Source organism: Parasteatoda tepidariorum, chromosome 10 (assembly GCF_982258835.1).
Source record: "Parasteatoda tepidariorum strain Cologne lab strain chromosome 10, Ptep-v5.0, whole genome shotgun sequence".
NCBI lineage: Eukaryota > Metazoa > Arthropoda > Arachnida > Araneae > Theridiidae > Parasteatoda > Parasteatoda tepidariorum.
In genome coordinates this window covers 85,384,528-85,412,042 of record NC_141764.1, presented here as the reverse complement: position 1 = coordinate 85,412,042, position 27,515 = coordinate 85,384,528, and the positions used below count along the sequence as shown (strand labels likewise).

Sequence of the window (27,515 nt, the reverse complement as noted above, 5' to 3'; positions counted from 1 at the left end):
TGTACATATCATACAATTAATACCAGGATCAAACTTTAAGTTAGTCTAGGAGAATTTAAATCAAATAAAAACACAAAGTGATTGTTAAATTTAAAAAAAAAATTATTTACATTCTTAAAAAAATTACATTAACATCTTAACAATGCATAATTGAAACAATCATATCAATAAATACAGATTCCAAACAAGTACATACTTTTTCTATTTGCTTTGATGTCATCACATGATCATTTGAACTTGCTTTCACAACATCTTTATAAGTTAAATTGCATGAAGTTTTCTTTTTCATCGCTCCAGACAACCTCAACCATAGCTGAGGTCTCAGTGAGTGTGGAATCCCCTGACGAATCATCGCACCAAGCTTGTCTGAACGTGATAAGTAAGCCTCCACCTTCAATAAAAACATTATAAGTTAGACCAACATGTTAGATCATAATCTACAACTACAACCGAAGCGGATTAGTAAATTAAACATTCATCAAATCATCAGCCTTAATAAGCATTCATTCTAATAAATCATTACTAATCAGTAAATTAAATATTTACTTCAGGAAAGCAGGAAATAATTTAATCATATCAAAATCTATTTTTCTTAAAAAAAACTCGTAATTGCCAAACAGTATTCTTCTGAAGAATAAATCAAGTGAAATCAGTTGCTCTGCAAGAAAGCAATAAAACCTTATCCCAAAACAAATTAAAAAGTATTTTTTTTTTAATACTGACATGCATTAAGACTAATGCATGTTATTCAGTTATTTAGAAAAATAACTAACCTGAAATATATTCCATACAAGTTAGACTAAACAAGATAATCTTAATATAAACTTTAAAAACTGCCCTTTTAATCTCATTATTATTAGTAATTAATAGTGTTTGTAAATAAGGCAGAGATATATAATTATAAAATTGTTCTTGTTATACTTTAGCAGCTGCATAAGACACTTTTTGATACTTAATTTACAAACAATAAGAAATATATACCTGAGCCAAATTTCAAAAAATTATGAAATTAAAAATATATTTTAAATGAACAGAACAATAAAATTGAATGAATTGACCAGCACGTTTGTCATCGAACAAACATTGAAAAAAAAAATAGATTGAACAAACTTCAAAAAAGACATTTCTAATATTACCTGAATTTAAAATAGAAATGAGTTTTAAATTCTTTTGTTGATTGTGATTCATAAAATCTTTTTATAGTTGCAAATAGCATTCCTAAAGTGTAGAAAAATGAGCACACATGTTTGACAAAATTTCTCAAGTGATTAGATAGCGAAAAAAAGTTCTAACAATATTGAATTTATAGTAAAGTATATTTGAACAGTTTTGAAACAGTTTCAAAATCATTAAAATACACATTTGTAAAGTATATCCTATTTTAAAAGTATAAACATAAATACATTAAAATCTTCAACAAAAAATCTAGAAAAACAAATAATAATTAATTATAAAAATTGTAAGAATAGTTTACTTTATCCCAAGTCAGATCTCCCACTTCATTATTGTGAGTGAATTCTAAATAGGCAATCCACTGAAGACGATGTTGAGGATCTTCAACAAAAGGAATACTCAAAAGTTTACTAGAATTTTGTTCCGGACCATCTGCATTTAACAATATAAAAACAAATTAAAATATAATAAAAGAAATTTTTTGAGTATCAGACCAATAGATATTTAAAAACGTTCAGGTCTAACAAAATTAGTTGCTTTTAAAATATTCAGATCTTGAGAGTTTTTTATCAAATACTGAACAAGTATTAATTTTTATTTCTGTCAAAATAGTTGTAAAAAAATCACATATCAAGGTCATTAATTTAGTCTTTCGTAATCTGAATGCTTCAAAGCAAAGATAATTTATATCTTTTATATATTATTCTAAAGGGAAATAGGGTAAATAGGAAAACGTCCTTACAGAGATACTCGCTAACATAAAGATTAGTTACGTATAAAAACAAAAAATCAAATTCAACTTTAAATTAATTTAGTTTTAGGGCCTTCATAATACTTTACAGAGTGTATTAAAATTGTTTATGTCATTTATTACTGGATTTAAGTGATAAAAAATATCCTAAGTTTTGATTCGATTTCTGTCAAATCCTAATTTAAGTAATTAATAACGACACAACATTTTATTTATTAAATTGGAGATCTTTAATGCAGCAACCAAAACAAATAAGAAAAATCTCAATTCACCTTACACAATAGCAACAACACAAAAATATGTACAATTAGAAATTAAACACATTTTATTCAGTAGCTAAAATTGCAGTTAATTTAAATTTTCAAAATGCGTACTGAGAAATATTTAACGTTTTCTTCAATCCTTGACACAGAAAATTCTCTTTCAATTTAATGGATGAAAGAAAATACTTCATCATTTAAACACTGCTGCATGAAGTACTTTTTCAAATATTGTCAAACAAAGTAAAACATAACAAAAAGTAACAGTTTTAACAAGAGTTTTATTACTGATTTCTGCAACTGAATTGTTATCGTTTGATTAAGATAAATTAACAAATTCTTTTACTTCAATTGCACAGATAGACAATATATCATTAGAGGTGTCTTAATTGCGAAATTCAATCATATTCTGGACAAGTTACGGACTAGTCGGATATTGTGAAAATTTGAAAAGCAAATATAATCTGTTTATCCCGTGAAAACAACGGGGTGAGGTTTCACCCTCCATTTCTCGCTCCTGTGCTATTTCTGGGATGGAGTGTACAGTAGTAACGCGCCAATAAGAATAAAACTAATTCATTTCTTTTGCCTGGAAAACATTTTATATCTCATTTTACACACCAGGATATTTCTAAGGTCATAGTGGAAGAGATGTAGGAAGGTTATTCGGTACTACTGTCCAGATTGTGACATTGGCCTCTGTATCTCATGCTTTGTAATTTATCACACAAGAAAAAATTACTAATCTTTATGTATATTATACGTAAGTTTAATAACATTTGTTTTTAATGTTTAAAACACGTATTTTTTAAATTTTCCTTGCTTGCTGGAAAACCAACATTAAGTCATAGAAACCCTGAATGTTGGCTTTGTCTAAAAATTTAATTTTTCAAAATTTAAAGCTAAAAACAAACACATATTTGTATATAATTTTCAGGGATAAAAAAATAGGCACTTTTATGACCGTTTTCTTGAAAATCAATTGATCGCTAAGGGTTTAAAATAGTGGTCTATATGTTTTGGAATTTTTATTATTCAGAAATGTTTGAATTTAAAAAGAAATTGAATGCTAGATATGTTATTTTTTAAAAATTTCACAATTCATTTATTTTATTATTATTATTTTTTTTTTACAATTTAGTAATTATTTCTATACAAGTCTTTTTCTTCCCATCAAAGTGTCAGATTTTCTTTTGAACATTCCAGATTGTGTTCTAGATGTGACTTGAGCTTGTTTTTCAAAGAGAAATTCTATTATCACAACATTTGATGTCACTAAATGTATATTTTCTCATATTTGAAATGTAGATCCATCACTCTCATTTTGAAGAGTGTTGAAAAACCAAAATAAACAGAGGAGGAGCAGTCTTGTGGCACACTACCATATTACAGTTCTGACTTCCTTTCAGAAGACAGAGAAACTTTTGAGTCAAATACTGCATTAAACTTATAATGGTAAATAGCCCATTCTATAAAACTAAAATGTATTTGAATTGCATAAAAGTTAAACCTTTAACTCCAATTCCTTTCAGTCCAATGATAATAGTGCATTTAGCTGAACTATTTCAAACGTGGCTTTCTTGAAAACAATGCATCATAATTAGCTGGTCTTTACTTCATTAAAAAAAACTGTTATTATTTATTTCATTTTTATAAGTTTTAGAAAACTTTGGTTTTGTTTTAAAGTATAGAGGATTTTATTTGAAAACATGTTATATAATTGCATTCAAACAATTAAAAAACTTAAGAATATCCATTTATTCAACTACTGAGATACTAATTAAGAGTAAAATGCAATATAGAACACCAAACAATTTAAAAAACTAGCTATATCTATTAAGTCATTATATAATCTCAATTTAAAACCCAGTTATCACTAAAGACTAACCATATTAAAGTTTTCAAAGATATCTCATTTCGAAACCTATTGACAACTGACAGCCTACTAAAAATATATAGAAACAAATTTCACAAAATCTCATAATTTTGATACATTTTATTGATAAGTTATTGCTTCACAAAGTATAATCAATTCAGTAAAAAAAGAGCATGAAACTTAGTTAATCATAGTTTACCTTCTTCATCTACACGAAATCCAAACTCATCAAAACGATAATCAGGGTGGCATTCAGAATCTTCAGGCTTGAAAATAATAAAAATTGTTTAAAATAAGAGTTACAATCAAATAAACATTTTAAAACAAAATACCTTCAATAATTATGGTTTTCAGACACAAATCAAAATTTTTTATATTATAAATATTACAATTGTATCAATCTAGCAACTATTATTAACAAACTAAATGCTTAGAGTTTATTTTTAATAAATGTTGGATTTTATTTAACAATTCAGACTTAAATTTTTAAAAGAAACTTTTAAAAAAATTCTTTGCTTAATTACTGTTTTTGTGATATTTCTATTCACCGGCATTACATATAATAGCATTAGATATTATAGATCTATATAATTAAAATTGCTGAGATGACTGATCAAATAGTACAATCAATGTACTCTTATTCTTTAGAAAAGAATTTGTGATACAAGCGTTTAAAGGACACAATACGGCAATGAGAAAGTCAACTTAAACAGGCTTTGATAATATACGACTTTGGCTACAGACACTGAGTAACAGAATATAGGCTTTAATAATTAATAAAAAAATCTTAGCTAATGAAGAAACTTTTCTGAAAGCATATAATTAATTTTTTTCCAACACTATCATTTATAAACATTACTATCTTAACATCTGCCATTCAAACCAGTTCCCTTTTTATAATACAATAAACTGTTACTAATATTGTCTACATGGTAAATTGAACAGAGCAGAAAAAATTATATCAAGCCAAGCTGCTTAATTCACAAACTGAAAATTACATTATTTAATAAATATTGAGTATGAAGCAAAATTATTTTTACAATTGTTTCCTTTATTCAAACTTTTCTTTTTGGAAAAATAAATAGCAGCAATACTTTACATAAAAAATTTTCCTTTAATTCAGAATCAACACTAAGATTTTTTTTAAATTTAATAATTTGAAGATTACTAGGAATATGTAGTAAAAAAAAATCGAACATCAACAATACCCCACTGCTTATTCTAATACAACATATAGATAAATGCTGAATAACTAAAAAAACTAGACTCAGATGCATCAGCACACCACAACTGCATAAAAAGCTACTTTCAATCACAAACAAACATCTGACATTTTATACTATTTTTAAATGTTAAATTGCTTTAATTGTGTTAATACAATTTGTTTAAAATAGTTTTGAACAAATAAATGTTGATTATTAGTGAAAAAGTGTGACATTCTATGGAAAATTCCAATACAGGCTAGCTTTTTATTTCTGTCTATTAACCAGTTAAATAGAACATTATATATAATGAAGAAATATTTTTTCATTTACAAAACAATTACTAAATTTAAAATAATTTTTTTACCTGAGCTAAAGTTGCTAATAAATCTTGTGGCCACATAGAAGGAGTCAAAGCAGAGAAAGGTCCTCCAGGTGCAGGAGAATAACCTTGACCACTGGATGGAGAACCAAACAAGTTGGCACGAATACTAATTGCTTCACTGATGTCATCCCCATATGGATCATCTTCATCTTCTGATAATGTTTCCACTGAAATTAATAAATCAATTAAATTAAAATTATTATTAAGTGAAAAATAAAAACACTTTTATTGACATAAAATAAAATTATTATTCTACTTATTCTAAATAGAAATATTTAATTATTCTACCTATCCAATTTTTATAAAATAAATTTCAAAAATAATAATGAAAACTTTTTGTGCCTCTTCAAGTTAATGTTAACAAGGTTTGATGAGATAATAAAAAAGTTTGTGAATATATTAACCCTCTGACATTCCTGTAGGGAAGATTAAAAGAAAGAAAGAATATAGACTCATGTACTTAAAGGCAAATTTCTTGAGAAGTTAAATTATAAAGAAGTGTGAATAAAATTCAAGAAAAGTAAATGAAAATATTATTAACAAACTCTTCCAATATAATCATCAATGCTACAAGAATATTTTCTCCCCGCCCTTTATTAAAATTATTTATTTCGAGATAGTAACGAATATTGTTTACAATTTTCCTTGGAATAAAAATTTATTAGTTTCATTAATGTTTGAACTCATGGTCATTATGTTATTTTGATTGTTTTGGGCAATTACTCTCTAAGTCATATTTAGAGACATTTATAAAATAAAATCACTGAGTTAACCATCAAATATTATATGCTCATTTTAGCAAATAAATAAACAAATAAAAATAGCCAATTCCAATAATGTTTTGGTTTATTTTTCTTTGCCAAAAAACCAACAGCTGATATAGTACTGACTATAAGACTCCAAAGTCATTTGACAGTTAGTGTTAGGTTCACAAAGCAAAAGCACTAAACAGAAGTACTAGATCACTGTAATCGTTCATACCATATAAATTTTACATTTTTATACTTAATAACTGAACCAGAAGTTCATTTAATAGTAGGAAAAATGTTTATGAATCCTGCATCATGAGTTATAGCTCATCTAAAATCATTTTTCAATAAACAAACCTGATAAACATATTAAGATGATAAACAAATAAGCTCCAACTAAATAAACCATAAAAAAGTGTTTCATAAAAACCTTTTTTTAAGCTAGGGGTGCACAACCTTTTTGAGTGAAGGGCCACTTGCACAGCAGGTTGGCTAACGAAGGGTCGCACATGTATTTAGACATGTTAATGACAAATGTAATGTTTATTTAAACATTAGCGTAACATTTTTTTTATCAATAAACTTAGTAATATCAATAACTTAGTAGTGTTCCATTATTAGAATTCATTCAAAAATAAAAAAAACTTATACTTTTCTTTTCTTCTACTATTTTTATCATATGAACAATAGATTTATCAAAATAAATAAACATTGAAGAAAAGAAATGTTGTTTTTTTTATCATATCATGCAATACGAAAATTCATTTTAGAATTAAATTCTTATAAATAAAAAAAAAACTGCAATGCCCACAGAATGAAAGTAGGAAAAAGTTTAGTCATATTTAAGTATTATAAATTCAAATTAAATATTTTAATTGAAGAAAATTTATAGGTTTTAAACAAAAGCCTAAAATAAAAACAAAACTGTGATAGTTCAAAATAAAATTCAATGCTTATTTTGTAATGTACTTTATTATTTTATTAATTATTAGATTTTTTTATATCGTAAACATTTTCCTTTTTTTTATCGAAAAAGATCACTTAAGCAACAAAATATTGAAATCTAAACTACAAACAGTGAGCAGTTTAAAAATTCATGTTTTCCGCCATTTTATGAATTTCTCAAGTAGAAATAACATTGCATTTAAATTAAAGAGGGATGTAACGAGTATTTGGCCATTCTGTGAAAAATTCAGTTGTTTGAATGATCAGTCAAATATTCAGCAGAATATTTTTTAGAAATGTATTTTTCTAAGTTTTTTTTATTTTTGAATTTTTATAGATATTACTTTTTTTTAAAAAAAAATTATAATCAGACAAGTCAATTTTGTCATTTTTTCGATACTTTGAGAATTAAGGAGGATTTTTTCCCATTTTTTGCTGCTTTTATTATAACCCAGCATTTTAACAGAACGTCTCATACTATTAATTTATTATCACTCTTTCCCTGTACTGTAATATAAATAACCAGTAACATAGAAAAGTGTGATTTTCAGTATTAAAGTTTTGTTTCAGGAACTAAGAAAAATTTGTTTTTTCTGTTTTTCTTTTTTTTAGGCATTTTTATTATGACACAGCATTTTTTTTAAAAATAAAGTTACTAACAAAGTTCATTTTTTTTCTTCTAAAATTATGGCAATGAGAAAAATTTAAATTAAGATTTTTGGCATAAGTTTTTAATTTTAAAAATTAAGAACGTTTTTTCTACCTTTTTATTTTCTTTAAATACAAAAAAAAAACTTTTTTTAGACATTTTCACTATAATGCAGTAATTTTTAATAGCATTTCTGATAACTTAATTTTTTTTCTCTTGGCTTTTTCTGGTAATTGGAAAACTGAGATGTTCAGCTTTAAAAAAAATTTTCAAAAATTATGATTGATTTTCCTGTTCTCTGTTTCACTTTTCGACATTTTTAAAAACGCTCTTGATTAACGTTTGTCTTGATTGACAAAAACGTTCTTTTTAGAGTTAATTTATGAATACGTTTTTCCAGGAAATATTATTCTGAGCATTAAAATTTTAGTTTCAGTGTTTAGTAGCAGTACAAGATTTTGCTATTTGGCCCCAAGTGTACGGCGTTCAGTCGATTTTTTCTTCTTCTTTTTTTTTTTGCCGAATATTTGGTTTTTGACCAAATCACAATTCATTACCACATTGGACCGAATCATATTTGTTGCGGAAATAAAAACGAAGGAAAAATAACTAGGATTTACGATAAAACTGTACCGAAATACCGTATAAAAAAGTGATTATTTAATTGCGCGATTAACAATCGCGTGTCGTAATAACATCATAGTTAAATAACGGGATCGTCAAAATCATGTGGAAAAGTAGAGAAATAATTGGGAAAAAATATATATATGCTGAACTCAGCACGAATAAAGCGTGTCAAATGCACGATTTAAAATTTGCATGTCGTAATAGAATAATTGGAATTTTTTATAATACGTGGGAATGCATAGCATTAACTGCCGAAAAAAATTTTTAAAAAAAAGAAAAAAATTGCAAAAAAAGATCAAAAATCACTTAGATTAAATCGTCACAAATAAAGTGCACGAAAAGTGATTATTTAAATCTGCGATCTGAAACTCGCGTCATAATAAAAATTCGGGATTTTCGAAATCATGTAGAAAAGCAGAAATAACTGTTTAAAAAAAAATAATTTATATTTACTATAAAATCGGCTTAAAGAAAGCGCGTTAAACGTACATTTACTAAAGAATTTGTTAAAATTGATTGTGTCAAAATGTGATGACTTAAAAGTGAGATTAAAAATTGCCATTTTTTAAAATTTTTTTTATTGTGTTTAGAAGCTCTCGCGGGCCGCACCTCAGTAATCGAAGGGCCGCATTTGGCCCGGGGGTCGCAGGTTGTGCACCTCTATTTTAAACTATTAATTTAAATGTTTAATAAACAATTGAAAGATTCATGAACATATGATTATGAAGAATAAAAAAGAATAATAAGCTGAAAATTTCAAATATGATTTAATACTTAGTTTTACAATTCACCTTCATACATTTTTCACAACTTAATATGAAAATAGATATTTTACATACCTAAATGCTAATTTGATAGTACATGTAAAATAGTAATTTACCACAAGGCTTATTAGTGCAAATGAAAATATCACACATGACATTATTTACATTAATGCTAGAATTTATAGAATTATTATCAACTGTTTTTAACAAAATAATTTTTATCTATTGAATAAATACAAATTTTAATATAAGGGAGTAACAAATATTTAGGACAATATATTCTTTGAATGTATGGAAATAAAAGAATGAGGAGAAGGAATGAAAATGACAAATAGGCTGCATAAATTTAAACACATTAAATATTATAGAAGTTTTAGTATTAATGATTCCAAAATATGTAAATAATATTAAAAAAAAATTTTAATTTTCTATTTTAACAAAATAGAGCTTTAAATATATAGCAATATTCTTGTAAATATAATACAGCATTAAATATAGAAATTGAAAATATTTTAAATAGCTTATTTTTAAATATTTTTAAGAAATTTTTAAAAGAAATAAAATAAAAGGATGTGATACTGTGCAATTTATATATACTGATGATAGAAAAAAAATGAAACGAACAAAAAAAATTCAGACAAGCACCTGATTCATTTACGCCGTCATTATATACATTATATAGTTATAGTAAGCAAAATGTATCGTTAATATGATGGGAAAAAAAGTTGAGTTAGAAACTTTTGATCTAAATTGATTCAATAATTCCTATTATTAAATTTTAACTAACAAAATATGGAGTTGATGATCATCTATTTTATTTTAACTTTCTTTTAAAGACATGACATAACCTCAGCTTTGTTTATTAATTTATTTCATATAGAAATTTCTATAGAACCACAATGATATGTAAACATTTAACATTAAGTGATGCAGATTCACACTAGCAATTAAATTCAAAAGTGAAAAAATCTTATGAGAACATTTAATAATTTTTAATTACTCTGTTAAACTATAAGTATTTATAAATCATAGAAAATTAAAATATAAAAAAATATTTTCAGCAAAAAAACAAACTTGGTTTTTTTTTTTTTTTTTTTTTTTAAAAAACTGCTTGGTTTATAGTACACATATGCTCGCTTGAAATTTTTAAATACAACTTTCAAATAATGCATCCAATATTCTAACATTCAATGCATTAATTAATTACTGTTACATTCTTTCAATCACTAAGAAGAAAAACTTTAAAAAAAATTCTGACAACAAATATTTTAATATAAACTAAAGTAAAAATAATCTGATGATATAAATAGAAATCATACACATGATATTAAGTAGTTTTCCATTTCCTGTCAGAAAAAGGAAGATGAGTTATGTTAATTTTAACGAAACTTAATACATTTACATAGATAAAGAACATCATATATTTCTTAATATTAAAAGGCCTTAACTAACCATATCCACTGTTAATTGAAAAATAAAGAAATTATATACATGCTTGATTTACACATTACTATTCTACAACGTACCTTATTTAAATGCCTAATGAGATATAAATATTGTAAGCTAATAGCTCTTTAGTCAGGAAAAAATTTTAAAGCTACTTCTAACAGATGAATAGATTAATATTATTATTTGATGGCAACAAATATGAAGGTGCTTATTCCTTTCTGTGTTGAAATACACATTACAAGATTAGCTTTTGACCCTATAGCAGAATTGAAGCGAATTTGTAGCGTTACCTTAATAAATCCAAAATATCGTTATTGTAAAAATTCTAGATATTGAATCTAACATACATATGCAGTCAAATTTACAAGTATAAGGTACTAAAAAATGGAATAAACCTCTAAAAAGTTAAACCTATAATCAATGTATTTACGAGTATTAATGATAGTAAAAAAAAAAGGAATAAACCCCTAAAAAGTTAAACCTGAACTCAAGTAAGGAATTTATATTTTTTGTTATTTGTAGAATTTTTTTAATTCAGCTTTATAAATTTCACTGGAAAAAAGTTTAAAGGTGTTTCTGTTTCTTTCTTTTTTTGAAAAAAAGTCAATGGTAAGAAAAAAAATCAGCAATATTCTCTCATTTATTTGTTTGCTTTTTAAAAAATAAAAAGAAGTGAAATAATCTGCTGCCCTGCATGAGAGTTTCTACATACTTTGATTCTACATAAGGGATTTTGACACATATAAAAATAAAATATATATTAAGTTACTCAAATGTTACTTCATTTATTTCACCACGAGTAAAAAATTATGTCTCACAGAAATTTTCAAAACGAAAAATGTTTAAAAAAAATTATTATGATCAGGGGTCTGTTTATAAGAAATTTGGGTCCATTAACGGACCCTTCACAAAATATCTTTTCATAAAAACGGACCCTTCACAAAATAATTTATCTTTTAATCGGACCCTTCACAATTTTTTTTATCTTCATTATGTTAATGCAATAAACCCTTCCCCCGTGGGGGGGGGGGTCTGAAAGACGGTTCGAGACAAACTAAGTTTTCCTAAGTTTAAATTCTGAATGCAGTAATCTAAGAAAATATTTCTACTTTTACAAACATCGTGTGTGCATTCTTATTAACAATAAATCATAATTTTTTAGCCAATAAATAATTGATCAATTAATATTTATTCATAAAATTAATTAATAGAATATTATGCAAATAAAATTTATTTCTGGCAATTTTTTAAATAAAATATCATAAATTTGTTTAAGTTTGCTTAATGCGTAACACATTAAAAGTGATATATTACTAAGTCGTACTATTTAAAATACGTCAATTGAAATTATTAATAATGTGAGTGATTTCGTTTCTATTATTCATCCGAAATGAATATTCTGTGTTGTACAGTAGAGACTAAATACCAAATATTTGTATGTTGCATCTCTAGTTTAGTAGCAGCAATTGTTGAGCAGAATCTTGTATCTATTGACAATTTAAAAACTTCTTGAAAAAGATTTTTAGCAATAACAGGACCTTATTTGCACAAATTCACAAAAGCAGGACCCTGATTGAAAGAATGTGACTTAACGCTTATTTTATATTCACAAATTATGAAAAGTTTTTTTTACAATTTTACAAAAAAAGGACCTTTCACAAAATGTCTGGACAGACCCTTGATTATAAGATGAGCACAATCCATTGTAATTCATATAATAGTGAAAAAATATAGCGTTTTGTGAGGCCACGTATCATCCCAATTACATATATCTATAGATTTTTAATAAATTAATCATCTTAAATTCCAGAAAAATCAAATATTTAATTAGATTAAGCAACAAACCTGCAGTGTTTCTGCCACTGTATCCTTCAGGGGATTTTCCAAAAACAGCTCGAGCTAATTCCATTTAGACAATTCACAATTAACTTCAAAACTATCTGGATCCACACTAGAAATTACAAAACATTTTAGCCAAATCCTACTATTACAAACTAAAATAAAATTGCTGCAAAAAATCTAATGGCAAAGGATTCAATAAATTATGTGATTTTTTCGTCACAAAAATGATATTTCAAAATTTGGATCGCCTACACATTTTAAAATAATCGATCTGTCAATATATCAAACATAAATGACATACCATAGATTTAAATATAATGACAACCAATATGCGGAAAAAAAAGTTTGAAGTCGCTAATCATGCTTGAAAATACAATTAATAGATGGAAAATATTAATCTTTGCAATTCAAAATATTTACAAAAAAGGAAACTAAACTACCAGATGTTAAAGTTTTCTGCTTTTGGAAGTTACAGTTACCAATGAGTTAGTGTAACATTTAAGATTTGGTTCTTATTTCCACTGAAACTTTGAATGGAGCATTCTTACTACTTGCAATTCGGACTGATGCATTAACCTGGCAAGCGTTTGCGTAGGGTGCCGAGTAAAGGGGGCGCCAAAGTGTTTTAAATTTTTTTTTTCAATAAATTTTCCAATATTAAAACTAGTAAACAGTAATAAATTTCATTTATATGAGAGTCTAAATATAATACGCATTTTCCCAAACTGATGGAATTTTTTCATATTTAATGTGTATCCAAAAATGTGATTTATAAAAAAAAATTTTTTTTTCTTCATATTGTTAGATTTTGCAAAAAAATCTGAAATAATTTATATGATTGCATAAAATTAAATTGCATTTATAAAAATGTTTTCAAATTTGTTTGGCGGGAAATTTGAACTTAAAAAAATATTTCAGTTTTCAATGACTTTCTTTTTTTCTTGAAAGGTCAACTGTACTATATAAACAAAATTTGTAAGTATTTGTCGCTTTAATAGACACATTTTTTTTCTTATTTTTTTTATTGCACAACTTGTAAAACAATGAAGAAAAAAATAAGTTTCAAAAAAATTTAAATTTCTTGCCAAAAAATTAAAATATTATTAAAAAAAATTGTCCTGTGAATTGTTCAATATTTTGTCAAAACATTGCTATTTTTGAAATATTATTCATACAATTATCTTTATACCTGATATCCTAGCTAATGCCAACTTTTAAAGTTAAATATTTCAAAAATTTGCTAGGATATCAGATATAAAAATAATATTATAAAGATAGCAATGTTTTGACAAAATATTGAACAATTCACAGGACATAGGTATCAACGGATTTTCCACTTAAAGTGACATATCACTTCAAATTTTGTGTATACAGTACAGTTGATCTTTTATGAAAAAAATCGAATTGAAATATTAAACATTTTTTAAGTTCAAATTTCCCGCCAAACAAATTTGAAAACATTTTTATTCATGCAATTTAATTTTATGCAATCACATAAATTATTTCAGATTTTTTTGCAAGATCTAACAATATGAAAAAAAAATTTTTTTTTTTATAAATCACATTTTTGGATACACATTAAATATGAAAAAATTCCATCAGTTTGGGAAAATGCGTATTATATTTCGACTCTCATATAAATGAAATTTATTACTGTTTACTAGTTTTAATATTGGAAAATTTTTTGAAAAAAAAAATTTTAAAAATTTGATGAAAATTTTTTTTTTTTTTAAAATGCCAATTTTTTTTAATTTTTTTTTCTGAAAAACTACAGATGTATAAAATTTTCGAAATCAATTTTGACAATAAATATGCATTATATAATACGTGAAAGTAGCACAAAATTAATTGGAGTATGAGATAATTACAATAACTAATAGTCTGCATTGAAGTAATGAAATACCGATTTTTCTACATGCTTAATTATTTTTTATCTCTCATAGGACCCTCTATGGGCCGAAACGAATGTTGCCCCCTAAAATTATTCTTCATAAGGCATACATCCCACTAGTTTATTTCAAAATTGACGAGTCACACTTCCCTAGTTTCCCTTGTAAGTCTTAAGAAAAATTTGTTTTACGAAGGTAGCTGCTTTTTTGTAAAGAAAAAATAGAAAATTGTAAATATTGTAACATTGAATTATTCACGAAAATCATTGATACAAAATTAATATGAAAAATGAATAGACGATAAGTGGTTTCCATTTTGTCACAAAAATTAACAAATTACTTTGATAGAAGGGACTAACAGACAGGTTTTGAATTTCTTAATATACAGTGCTTTTTAAGAAAGCATCCATTTCAAATTTTTATTAGTTTCTCAAATTGTAAAAGTATATCAACAATTGCAGGTTTTAGTTGATCTTAGATTCATTTTTAAAGCAAATACAATATTGATTACTCTCCTTCAGTTAATGTATTTTAATTTAGTTTGTTTTATAATTATTTTATTTTATCAGTACATGATTTTTTTTAAATGTTTTAATTTAAAGTAAAAAGAAAATAAAAAATCATGCAATTATTTTCCTTTTAATTAGTATAAAATAATATAAACTTGTAAGTTTTTCTTTTATTTTTATTTTGTTTTATTTATTTATTTATTTTTAAAATTCCTCATTCTATTTCTTTATATATTTTTTTACTATTTGGTGATTTAAAATATTTCTAATTTAAATTAAAATCATTAGGTAATTATTCTTTAAATTTATCCGATAAATTTGTTAAAACAGAATTCGAAAAGATAATATATATTGCCATTTCATTGATTTAAGGTTGACTTTCATTGTTGTCTTCTTAATTCCTTTTTTTAACTTAGTTTTCCTTGTTAATAATCATTTCAATACTAAAATTATATCAAATTTGAAAAAAATTGAAAATTATTATATTGTTCGTTTCCTCTCCTCTCGGTAAATTATAATCTTTAGTATATGATATTTTTTTTAAAAAAAAAAAGTTCGAAATACTTTCTTTTTTCTTTTTTAAATTTAATGATTACATCTATATTTCAGTTAGCTTATTTTTGTTTCTTGTTGTTTTTAATACTAATTTTAAAATGTCTTGAATATTGAAAAATAAAAAATTACATCACTGTATTTAGTCTCTTTTTTCTAATATCGAATCAAAATTTTTTAATATTTTTGAAGTTGAAAGTTTACGTTTCAGTTTTATTATGATTTTCAATTTTTAAGTTTCAGTGATTTTCTGAATCTTCTTTGCGAATATATTATATGAACCGGAGTGCAATACCGTTTTTGTTACATTAAATTAGAAAATATATTTTTACAAGTGTTTTGTTTTAATCAATGATGTAAATATGCATGTCATTATTAAAAACCTTTTTTTATCAACCCTGCAAAATTTAAATCCAGGTGTAATAAACATCAGTTGAAGTTCTATGCAAATATCAGGAGCAGACCTTTTAAAATGTTAGAGTGATAAGAATGTATGGAAATCCGAGGGAGTAAGATTGGGCAATTATGACGGGTGATTGAAGTACCCCTACCTTTATTCATTAAATTTGTAATGATAATTTAAGACCGCACTGTGTAAAACAATTCCTGAAAAAAAAATTTTGAATTGGGATGGGAGTTCTCCTCTCACCCACCATAATTACCCGACATTGCACCATCAAATTTTTATACATTCTGATCTCTACAACATTTTCTGCACGACAAAACATTTGAAGAAACTAAGGATGATATTCAAAATGCCTTATTTATTTTGCTTAAGAAACAATTGGTTTTTATGAATCCGGCATTTAATTTTTTACGATAGATGACAGAAGGCTTATGATGACGTTGGTGCATTATTAATAATTAAAATCTGTTAACTGATTAAAATAGGTACCTAGAAAATACGCGACTATTTTTGAACGTCTGAACCATGTCGACTGTTATTTACAATTTGTGATTTTTCGAAACGAATGAAGTTTTTAATCAATATCTTACCGGTTTAGTTTCTTGAGATTATTTATTTAACTAACTATATTAATTTCTCTCAATTTCTATTAAGTTTGTTGGAAGAGTAAAATAAATATTTTTTTTTTCGATCTCAGGTTTTTCCTCTTAAAATTAAATATGCCGAATGTTTTTTATATGTGAGAGAAATGTATTTATTTTATTTACAGAACACAAAAAATAAACGAACCACACTGCATAACCTTTGATCTTGTGATCGGATCCTCACGTTCTAAAACTCAATCTTAATAAATCGAGAGGGTAACCGCAAATATGCTAAATAATTAGAGTAAACGCTATTTTAAGTTACGAAATCAGTCAAAAAAACGTACTTTCTCTTCTTTGTACTTCTGAATAAACATACCTTTCTTTCTTTTCTTTTTTTTGGATGGATTTGTATTTCTGACACCCAAAATGTAGGGTTAGTCGTAATTTGGGAAATATGGACAGAATAGTTTGTTCAGGAGAGTGGACCTAAGTTTGAACCCATTGATGTCAATTTTATGTTTTACGTATTTCGCTGTATCTCAAGAACTTTTTAGATACATTGAAAAACTTTTTAACACAGTTATAAAATTTATTTATCCATGGATAAATAATTTCATGCAAGATATATCTTTAAGTAAATATTTATTATTTTTATTGTTTTATTTAATAATAATCGAAATTTTAAATTGAAATGTAAGGTATACATTTTTACATAATTTTAAAGAATGCAATTTTGAATTGCAAAATACAAAATTAGAACGAAATCGAATTTTGAAAGTGTCGAATTTTTTGAAAGTCTTGATCAAACTATTGGGACTATATTTCGTTGAAAAAAAAAGGTATATTTATTTAGAGAAAGTACGTTTTTGTGACTGATGTAACTTAAACTTTCGTAACTTAAACTATCATTTATCATTTTATTATTTAGCACATTTGAGATTACCTCATCTAACCATTAATATTGAGTCCTATTTTTATTAAATTTATATTTTTTAGAATTCATCTCGAAAAGAAGGTCAAAAAATGCACGAATTGTAGGTCTTAAGTTAATGTTTGAGCCTTGAAATAGCAGAAACTTCATTACAAACAAAACAAATATTAATTAGAGGAGGCAATACTAGAAACAACAAAACTAGTTCTATCGGTCAGGTAAAATTTGAAGGTGTTTTTAATAATCTTCTTTTAACTCCTCTAAATTTTCGAAGGAAATCAAACAGGTTTATTATGCTTTTAATCTCGCCTTCATCATCAATGATTTGGCTTTCGTAGCGTTTAAATTTTCTTCTTTCCGAGACTATACATTTATTTGGGTCTCTATGTTTCTATTTTTTATTTTAATTTCAAGAACAAAGAATTTTAATGAACAAAGACTTTAAAATATTGCAAATAATGGGGACTATAAAGCTGGTATACATCAGAAAAAAGGCAAATTGACCATTTTTGTTTACTGAATAAGTAAATCATCAAACCAAAAATAACAATAAAAATATAAATGTAACTATATTAAAGGAAACTATTAAGAGGAACAGTCATTCACATATTTTAAGTTCAAAATTTCTAGCGCAAAAGAAATTTTAAGTTTTTATTTTAATTTCGTTATTTCACAAATTGCGTGGGAATTATTTTCGTTCTACGGATCTTTATATATCTTGAATTAAAACATTTATAAATTCAAATCTTATTAGTATACTTTTGTATTTTTCATTTCATGAACTTAAAGAGAATTCATCTTATAATCCTCGTCTTCAGCTTTTCTCTATTCATCCCTTAGCGGTCAGTTTTCAGGTTAACACATGTACTACCTCGATTCCGAAGCATGTTGATGCTCTTTTCTGCGTCAATTTATTCATATTTCAGCTTAATTTTTGTACTTGTTTTTATTATTTCATTTTGTTTGATAGCGTAAATAAGCGTGTTAATGCAATACCTTCTAGAAGAAAGCCTCAGCACAGGTTACCATGAATAAAAAATTTTATCATTTGTCCAATTTTATAATTGTCCTACCGCAATGACAGCTTTCGTATTTTTGCCCACTGATCAGTTTAGTAGCCCGAATGTAGTGATATCTTTCTTATTTTCCTCCACTGCGCAGTTTATGTTTATTACGATGGACAACTAAATTATTTCGTGCTGAGGCCTTCCCACTATTAGGAGGCGTTGGTTAATGCCATAGAAGATTTCAATTCTTTGCTATTAACCCTTTGACACAGATGGAACTCCGGTATCCCTTATACATATATATTATACACATATATTACAAGCAAAAATATATTTTGGTATATTTTAAGTTTAAAAAAACATTCTGGTATATTTTAAGTTTAAAAAAACATTCTGGTATATTTTAAGTTTAAAAAAACATTCTTATAGTAACTAAAATTTTTTTAGATTACCGGAATTATAGTTGTATTAAAAGATAAAATCCAAAAAAAAGTAGTTACATTTTTTTCTTTCTATTTCCTTTCAATTTAAAAATTGTACCAATAAATGATTTTGCATGTTAATTAAATTTCAAAGATGATTGCTTTCCTTAGATCTAATTAACACCAAATAAGTACAAATTGAAAAAAAAATTATTCAGCTGTGTTTAAAAAATTTGACCTTTAACGCAAAAAAAGACACCATATAAAATAATGAAAAATATGTTTAATAAAAATTCGGAAGTCGAAGAGTTAAGCTCTTAACTTAATTAAATATAATTATCTTGGTTATTTAAACAATTTATACGAAATATGTGACATAGAAACCTAATAAATTGGTACTTAATGTTTGTTCTTAAGCAATTGAAATTCTGACCATCCTTGTTAATTCAAGAATAATAGATTTTTTCCTAGACGAAGAAAAATCATCATTGTTGATTGTTATTATTATTTGTGATTTATCATTATATTCAAGTCCCCCATTATTTTAATTCCTTTGCATTCTTCTAATCAACATTCAGTTTTCAGTTTTAGTAAAGATGGTTCAGAAGCACAATCTTGGTACTTTTGATTACATTATTATTTGCCTTTCCCTAATTATTTCAGCAGTTATTGGAATTGCTGCAAAATATTATGGAGGTAAACAAAAAACTGCCAGAGAGTATCTATTGGCGGGAGAAAATATGGCCAAATTTCCTGTGATATTTTCAATTGTTGTGACGCTAGTATCGGCGTTTTCAATACTTGCAGTACCGGTTGAGGTTTACAGATTTGGTATTGGCATATATATTTGCATATTCATGATACCAATTGGAATGTTTCTGGCTTCTGTCGTTCTTATTCCTGTGTATTTTCAGTGTGGAGTGTCTACTGTAACTGAGGTAATCGATTTTCGTTAAATTTATATTTTAATCGGATAAAAATGTTTTGTTGTATTTCTTAGTATCTCAGAAAACACAATGTTTAAGGCGTGATAACAGGCTCATATTCTATTGCCAGTAACACTGCCCTTATGAAAAAATCGAGGTATAAATGAGGTATAAACGAGGTATATTTTAAAGGTATAAAGGAGGTTGTTGTTTAAATACGTCGTAAAGGTTGAAAAGGGTGTAAATGAATACCTCAAAATCAACCTCAAATATACCTTAAATATACCTCCAGAGGTATATATGTTTCAGCCTGAAGTATATTTTTTTACACTTGTGGAAGTATTTATTCAACAACCTAAGGTGTGTCATTTTACACTTCAGGTTATTATAAATCAACCTCAGGTGTATTTTGTTCGACTTCAGGTAATTATTTTTCAACCTCAGGTATCTAATTTTATGCTTGTAGACGTAGATATTTTTCAACCTATGGTGTGTCATTTTACACTTCAGCTTATTATAAATCTACCTCAGTGTATTTTGTTCGACATCAGGTAATTGTTTTTCAATCTCAGTTATATAATTTTATGCTTGTAGAGGTATATATTTATCAACCTGTGGTGTGTCGTTTTACACTTCTGGTTGTTACAAATCATCCTCAAATGTATTTTGTTCTACCTCAGGTAATTATTCTTCAACCTCAGGTATATAATTTTATGCTTGTAGAGGTATATATTTTTCAACCTAAGGTGGGCCATTTTACACTTCTGGTTGTTATAAATCAACCTGAAGTGTATTTTCAACAATTGTAAAGGTTATTTTTAATTATTGCATGTGTTCCATGTTCCACCTTAAGTTATTATTTCGTAACCTCAAGTATATATTTTTGTATTTTTAGAAGTATTAATTTATCAACCAAAGACGTTTTTTTTTAGCACTTACGAAGGTGAGGTGTTATACGGACCACCTAGTTTATTAATCTTTAGACTCATTATATAAGAAATATAATATATATATAAAGATATTATATATATTATATGAAGAATAATGTACATTACATTTTTTTCACTTGTAGAGATCATTTATCAACCTGAAATTTTTAATATTAAACCTTCGGCAGTAATTGCTTCTTTTGTTAAGCTATAAAAGAAAGTTTCAAATGCATAATTCTTCTATAATTTTAATAGATTGATTTAAATCATCTTAAAATAACACTTATTCAAATTCCACAGTTAGTAAAAATTATTTATGGGAACTCATACTCGTATTTTTAGAAGATAGTTGTCTAAGGTGCTTGGATTTTTAAAGCTATAAAACTACAAATTTAAATAATTAGTCAGCTGAAATTCAAAGGACTTTTATTTAAAAGTAAAATTTCACTTTTTTTACAAACCAAAAAAATTATTTTAAATACTGTTTCCGTCTACATGTTGAAACTTGTAATTATTGGAACCTAAAAGGAAAAAAAATATAAATTAGTAAGAAAGTCATATTTACAATAATAGTGGCAGGTCTTAAAATATTAGAAAGTATTTTTTTTATCATTTAAATTAACTGGATAAAATTAATTTTCCTTTTCAGATAAATATCTTCTGCCATTTCTATTCAATCCTCGTAGCTAAAAAGCATGACATGTATCACAGCCACAAAATAAAATACACTGAAGACAGTATTATCATTAACAACATTTACAGAAATTCAAATATACAGGGTGTTTATAAAGTCTCGGACCCATTTTGATGTTTAATAACTCATAAAACAATAAAGATAGATTAAAATTAATAACATAAATGGTTAGATAGATTCAAAAACTTTCATGAACCTTGTCAATGAACTTCCACGTGTGTCCCCTTCGTCGCACGGAGAATATCAAGTCGATAGTCAATTTCACGCCAGGTAGCGGCAAGCATGTCGGCATCCACAGAGGCTATTGCGGTTGTAATTTTGGTTTTTAGGCCATCAATGTTCGACACGATCCTCCTGTAAACATTGTCCTTTATAAATCCCCAAAGAAAAAAGTCCAGCGGCGTTATATCAGGTGATCTGGGTGGCCAAGGAATTGGACCTCCTCGCCCAATCCATCTTCCTGTAAAATGGTCATTCAAAAAAGTACGAACGATGATACCCCAATGAGGTGGTGCACCATCTTGTTGCAAAAAGACATGTGGCTGAAGCTCTTCTAGTTGTGGAAATACGAAGTTTTCCAACATGTCTAAGTATACGACTGATGAGATTGTCTTTTCTGTAAAAAACAAAGCTACCTCTCGTGAAATTGACTATAGACTTGATATTCTCCGTGCGACGAAGGGGGCACACGTGGAAGTTCATTGACAAGGGTCATGAAACTTTTTGAGTCTATCAAACCATTAATGTTATTAATTTTAATCTATCTTTATTATTTTATGAGTTATTAAACATCAAAATGGGTCCGGGACTTTGTAAACACCCTGTATAATTCCAATCTTATTATGCAATTTTAACACTTTTTATTTTTCTATACATCTGTAACATTATGGTACTTGTAAGTTTAATAATTAGATTTCCTTCCCTTTCTTTTTTAAAAATCTTTAAACTCAATAAACCTAGTCTATATTTTTCAACTTTTTGTCAGACTTCATGAAACTAGCAGCTTTTTTTTAAATTTTTGACACTGATTCTGAAAAGGACTTATGTTATTGTCAATCACATCAGAGTTTCTTAAAAAATAGCTATTTTAATATTTTTTAATCAATGTAATCAAGAATCTACAATCGTTTAATAAATTAAAATTTTAAAGTTATGTACTAATTTTTATTCTTTTTTTACACTCAATCGTATAGAACAAATTACAAGCTGATAAGGAGCATTTATTTTAAAGTTGTGAGTAATTTTATGTGAGGAAAATGTTTAAGAGAGAATGATTTGAAATAATACTTTTAAAATAAGTTGAGTATAATATCTCCTATATAACTTATAATACCGAGCAGAATAAAACTAATAGTTAGTTGTTACAAACACTTGTTTAAATATAAATACACATCCCATAGGATGAAACTTTAAATAATGCATATTACTTTCAACAATAAATGTTTTTATTTGCAATTGGTTTTATTCAATTCAGGATTGAAATTGCATACTATACTGACTTATTTCTAAAATATTTAAGATTTCCGAAATTCGCACATTTTTGAAGTAGTGAACCATAAACAGCTGCATGAAAAAGCTCATAACCTTGAAACAAATTGTCATATAAACTTGAAATCGGATTTAATTTCATTCTGCCCAATATTCTAATAAGTAATAACAATCTGCTTAGTAAATAATTAACGTGGGTAAAATGCGAGAAAATAACATGTAATGAAAATAGCAGTTTTGTGATCAAACATGAAGAAGTGAGCTAGTACAATTACTAGTTTTCAATTATCAAATATCTAGCAAACTATTGTTATCAACAATTACATAAATTCTATAGTTTATTAGGAGAGATTACTTTTTCTTTTAGGTATAAATTCAGAACTATATCATAGGGGAAGGCTGAGCAGTAGCTTGCTTGTCTCTTCTTCTGCGCCGCCGCGCATGTGCTTTTTACAGCCTAGGCCATCTCAGTAATATCAGGGAACTGTGGATAAGCTCTGTAAATATATATATATATATATATATATATATATATATATATATATATATATATATATATATATATATATATATATATATATATATATATATATATATATATATATATATATAAATATATATATATATATATATATAAATATATATATATATATATAAATATATATATATATAAATATATATATATATATATATATAAATATATATATATATAAATATATATATATATATATATATAAATATATATATATATATATATAAATATATATATATATAAATATATATATATATATATATATAAATATATATATATATATATATAAATATATATATATATATATATAAATATATATATATATATATATAAATATATATATATATATATATAAATATATATATATATATATAAATATATATATATATATAAATATATATATATATATAAATATATATATATATATAAATATATATATATATATAAATATATATATATATATAAATATATATATATATATAATATATATATATATATATATATATATATATATATATATATATATATATATATATATATATATATATATATATATATATATATATATATATATATATATATATATATATATATATATATATATATATATATATATATATATATATATATATATATATATATATATATATATATATATAAATAAACAATAATATAAACTTTGCAACAAATATCCAAACGATAAGCATGCAGCTATAGTAGAATTTCGAAGCAAAATTGCTATTTTTAAAATCTTTCAATTTTCAATGATTTATTTATAAGAAAAATTGTGAACATTTTTCTCAATTAATCAGCGTGCATACTGCTACGTTAAAACATATACATTTAAGCAAAACAAAAAGAATAGTTCTATTTGACTGAACTACAAACAATAAAATATACTGTGCATAACCTGCTGTAACGATTCACCAGTAATGTTACCCAAAACAGTGACGAGAAATATTTCGGTTATTCTCTCTTATTGCTAAGCCTACAACGATAGCCTCTAAGAATATCCTCCAACTTAAATTATTTAAGATCAGGACGCGTCGTTAAAACAAAAATAATAAAATTTAAGTTTCAAAATTGAAGCATATTTGATTAAAAGTGATAAAACTAAATTAATAAATGTCAAGCACACTTACCGAATTTCGAATAGACTTTCGATTGTCAACACACACGCCATTTGCCGGCTCGCATGGAACTCTGGGAAGTGAGTTAGTTAATATGAAGTGTACTTTAAGCAACCTTAAAACAAGCTTAGGTATAAATAAAATGACTTCAACACCTCAATAAATACCTCACTCTCTTTAGTTGAAATAAGGTATATTTTTTTATACCTCATAAATACCTCAATATCGTTAGTAGAAAAAAGGTATATTTTTTATACCTCGTAATTACCTCACTCTCGTTAGTTGAAATAAGGTTGATTTTTTATACCTCATAAATACCTCTTTTATTACAAGTGTAAGAGAAACAACCTCGTATACCTTAAAAATCATCTTATCAGTCTGGATGATTTGAAGTGAATTTAAAACAACCTCAAAATAAGCTTAGGTATAAATAAAATGACCTCATATTCCTCAATAAATACCTTTTTATCGTTAGTTGAAATAAGGTAAAAATTTTTATACCTCAAAAATACCTCTTTTGTTACAAGTGTAAGAAAATAAACCTGGTATACCTTAAAAATCTCCTTATCAGTCTGGTTGATTTGAAGTGAATTTTAAACAACCTCAAAACAAGCTGAAGTATATATAAATCAACCTCGTACACCTTAATTATAACCTTTACGAGGTATAATTTTTATTGCTGTTTTCTCTGCAACCTTAAATATACCTCAAATATACCTCAAAACAACCTTAATACCTCAAAAATACCTCAAATCAACCTTAAATATACCTTAAATTTTCATAAGGGTGCTGTCGGTGTGGTGTCATTAAGGCAAAGGAGGTGTAGTTCTTGCTTTCCAGTGGGGCCATCTATGGCCCAGAATTAGATTTCTGCGACACATGTCACAGCCTGTTTATAGGGCTGATCCAGTCATTCACCCAAAGATCGTAATTTTGACCTTAACCAGAGAACGACGAATCTCCAATTCAGTACTCCTAGAGATATGTTTTGTTATGGGAACACAGAGGACTTTGTTACCCCGTCAGATTTAACGTGCAGCAGTCATCCTTTATTATACACAGGGGGTCTTCGGTTGGCGAGGATCGAACTCGCACCTTTTGGACACGGGTTCAACACTGAGGTACAACAAACAAGGCTGAGATAGTACGATGAACTAGAAAATTAAGTTAATTTAGATCTATAAATACTAACTTGTTACAAATACCAAGTGGCTCAGTCTGCAGCTCTCAGATTTGCAACAACAGATTGAATATGGACTTACTGAAAGGGCTATTTTTAATTTTAATCGTTAAGTGTGATTTGGAGCTAGACTTTAGGCTCATGACCAAAAGGTCATGTGTTTGGTCCTCACTGGCCGAAGACTTCCCGTGCATTAAATGATGACGGGTGTATATCAAATCTGTCGGAATCACAAAAGCTTTGTTCCCATAAAAATCATACGTCTAGGGATACTGAATTTAAGATTGATCGTTCTCCGATTCAGGTAAACATTACGATTTATTGATGAATGTATGAATCGGTCCACCCTTTAAACGGACATTGACGTTTGTGCGACTGATTGTTGTTATTGTTGTTCATTTACGTCGCACTGGAGCTGCACAATGGGCTATTGGCGACGGTCTGGGAAACATCCCTGAGGATGATCCGAAGACGTGCCATCACAATTTTGATCCTCTACAGAGGGAATGGCACCGCCGCTTCGGTAGCCCAACGACCTGCATGCGAAGTGGAGCACTTTACGGTAGCACAGTTTAACGAGGACCAATACCGCACACCCTCAGTCCCTACGCAGACTGATCCTTCGTGTGGCTGAAGTCTTACTCTTCGCCATAGATGAACTGAAAAACAAGAAACGCACCCTCTGACTGAAATTCACTGGTTTCAAAAAGCAGCATTAGAAATAACAACAACAGTCTAAAGTATAATTATATAATTTTAATTTTGAACTCAGTAGTGGTGAATGCTAACTCTGCTCTCAAACAATCTGCTAAAGAATTAGCCAGGTTATTAGTTTTATGTTTTTACCCAGATTGATAGCGTTTTAAACCGTAACGTATTTGTGACAGTTGACGCGATTTGGTTAAAATCCTTATTTTGATAGAATGAACTTCAAAAAATGTGTTTTACTTTGCTTGTGAAGTGTGTTTGTGACATTTTAATAACATCCATTTGAATTTGTACTTCCAAACATATTTTTTTTTTGTAAATGTTATTCTGAGATTAAATTAAAACTTAAATATACTCAATTACTTCTAAATTAACTTACAAGTTGCTCTTTTCTTAAATTTTATAGTTTCTAGAGATGCGGTATGGAAACATAATAAGATACATGGTATCTGTAGTTTTCCTGATTCAGATGGTAAGTGTTACTTGATAATGATAACATAGTTGTCATAAGTTATTTATTACACTAATATATCCCCCCCCCTGTTTCATGCAGATGTCTTTCATAGCGATAGCTCTCTATGGTGCTGTTTTAGCTCTCAGCGCAGTCACGAATTTATCATTGGAAATGTCTATTGTATCATTAGGAGCTGTTTGTGCTCTGTATTGTTCAGTGGTGAGTAACTAGAGGGATTTTGCATTGCATTTGTCTTCTGCTTATATTAAAGATAACTTTTTATTCTGCCGCTTACAAGGGAAATACTCAATTCGATAATTTCGATAAAAACATAGTTAAGCTTAAATGAAAGACGAAATATGGCCCGAAATATGTCCCCCAGACGAAAATATGTCCACTTAAAGTTTCCGTTCATTTACTTTTAAACTAATAAAAACTTTCCGGCTGATGTGTATTCCTGGTGTAACAGTTGGCCCGTGAAGTTGTAAATTAGTTAAAA

General features: G+C 26.7%; 2 protein-coding genes across 3 annotated transcripts in view; one reads left to right on the top strand and one right to left on the bottom strand.

The window, feature by feature from the left end:
• LOC107448610 (small G protein signaling modulator 3 homolog) overlaps positions 1–13,145 on the bottom strand; it is a 36,760-nt gene extending 23,615 nt beyond the window's left edge. Inside the window, exons 1-6 of the mRNA XM_087153264.1 lie at positions 12,974–13,145; positions 12,676–12,781; positions 5,630–5,814; positions 4,260–4,326; positions 1,475–1,605; positions 197–391 (exon numbers count right to left, since the gene is read on the bottom strand). Of these exons, the coding sequence (XP_087009390.1) occupies positions 197–391; positions 1,475–1,605; positions 4,260–4,326; positions 5,630–5,814; positions 12,676–12,739 (642 nt within the window). The 5' untranslated portion in view covers positions 12,740–12,781; positions 12,974–13,145. The remainder of the gene's footprint in view (positions 1–196; positions 392–1,474; positions 1,606–4,259; positions 4,327–5,629; positions 5,815–12,675; positions 12,782–12,973) is intronic.
• Positions 13,146–19,532: 6,387 nt separating this feature from the next.
• The window catches only part of LOC107447615 (sodium-coupled monocarboxylate transporter 1), a 170,977-nt gene continuing 162,994 nt past the window's right edge, over positions 19,533–27,515 (top strand). For both annotated transcript variants that reach the window (XM_087153260.1, XM_087153259.1), the window contains exons 1-3: positions 19,533–19,913; positions 26,969–27,034; positions 27,116–27,235. In XM_087153260.1, the coding sequence (XP_087009386.1) occupies positions 19,572–19,913; positions 26,969–27,034; positions 27,116–27,235 (528 nt within the window). In that variant the 5' untranslated portion in view covers positions 19,533–19,571. The remainder of the gene's footprint in view (positions 19,914–26,968; positions 27,035–27,115; positions 27,236–27,515) is intronic.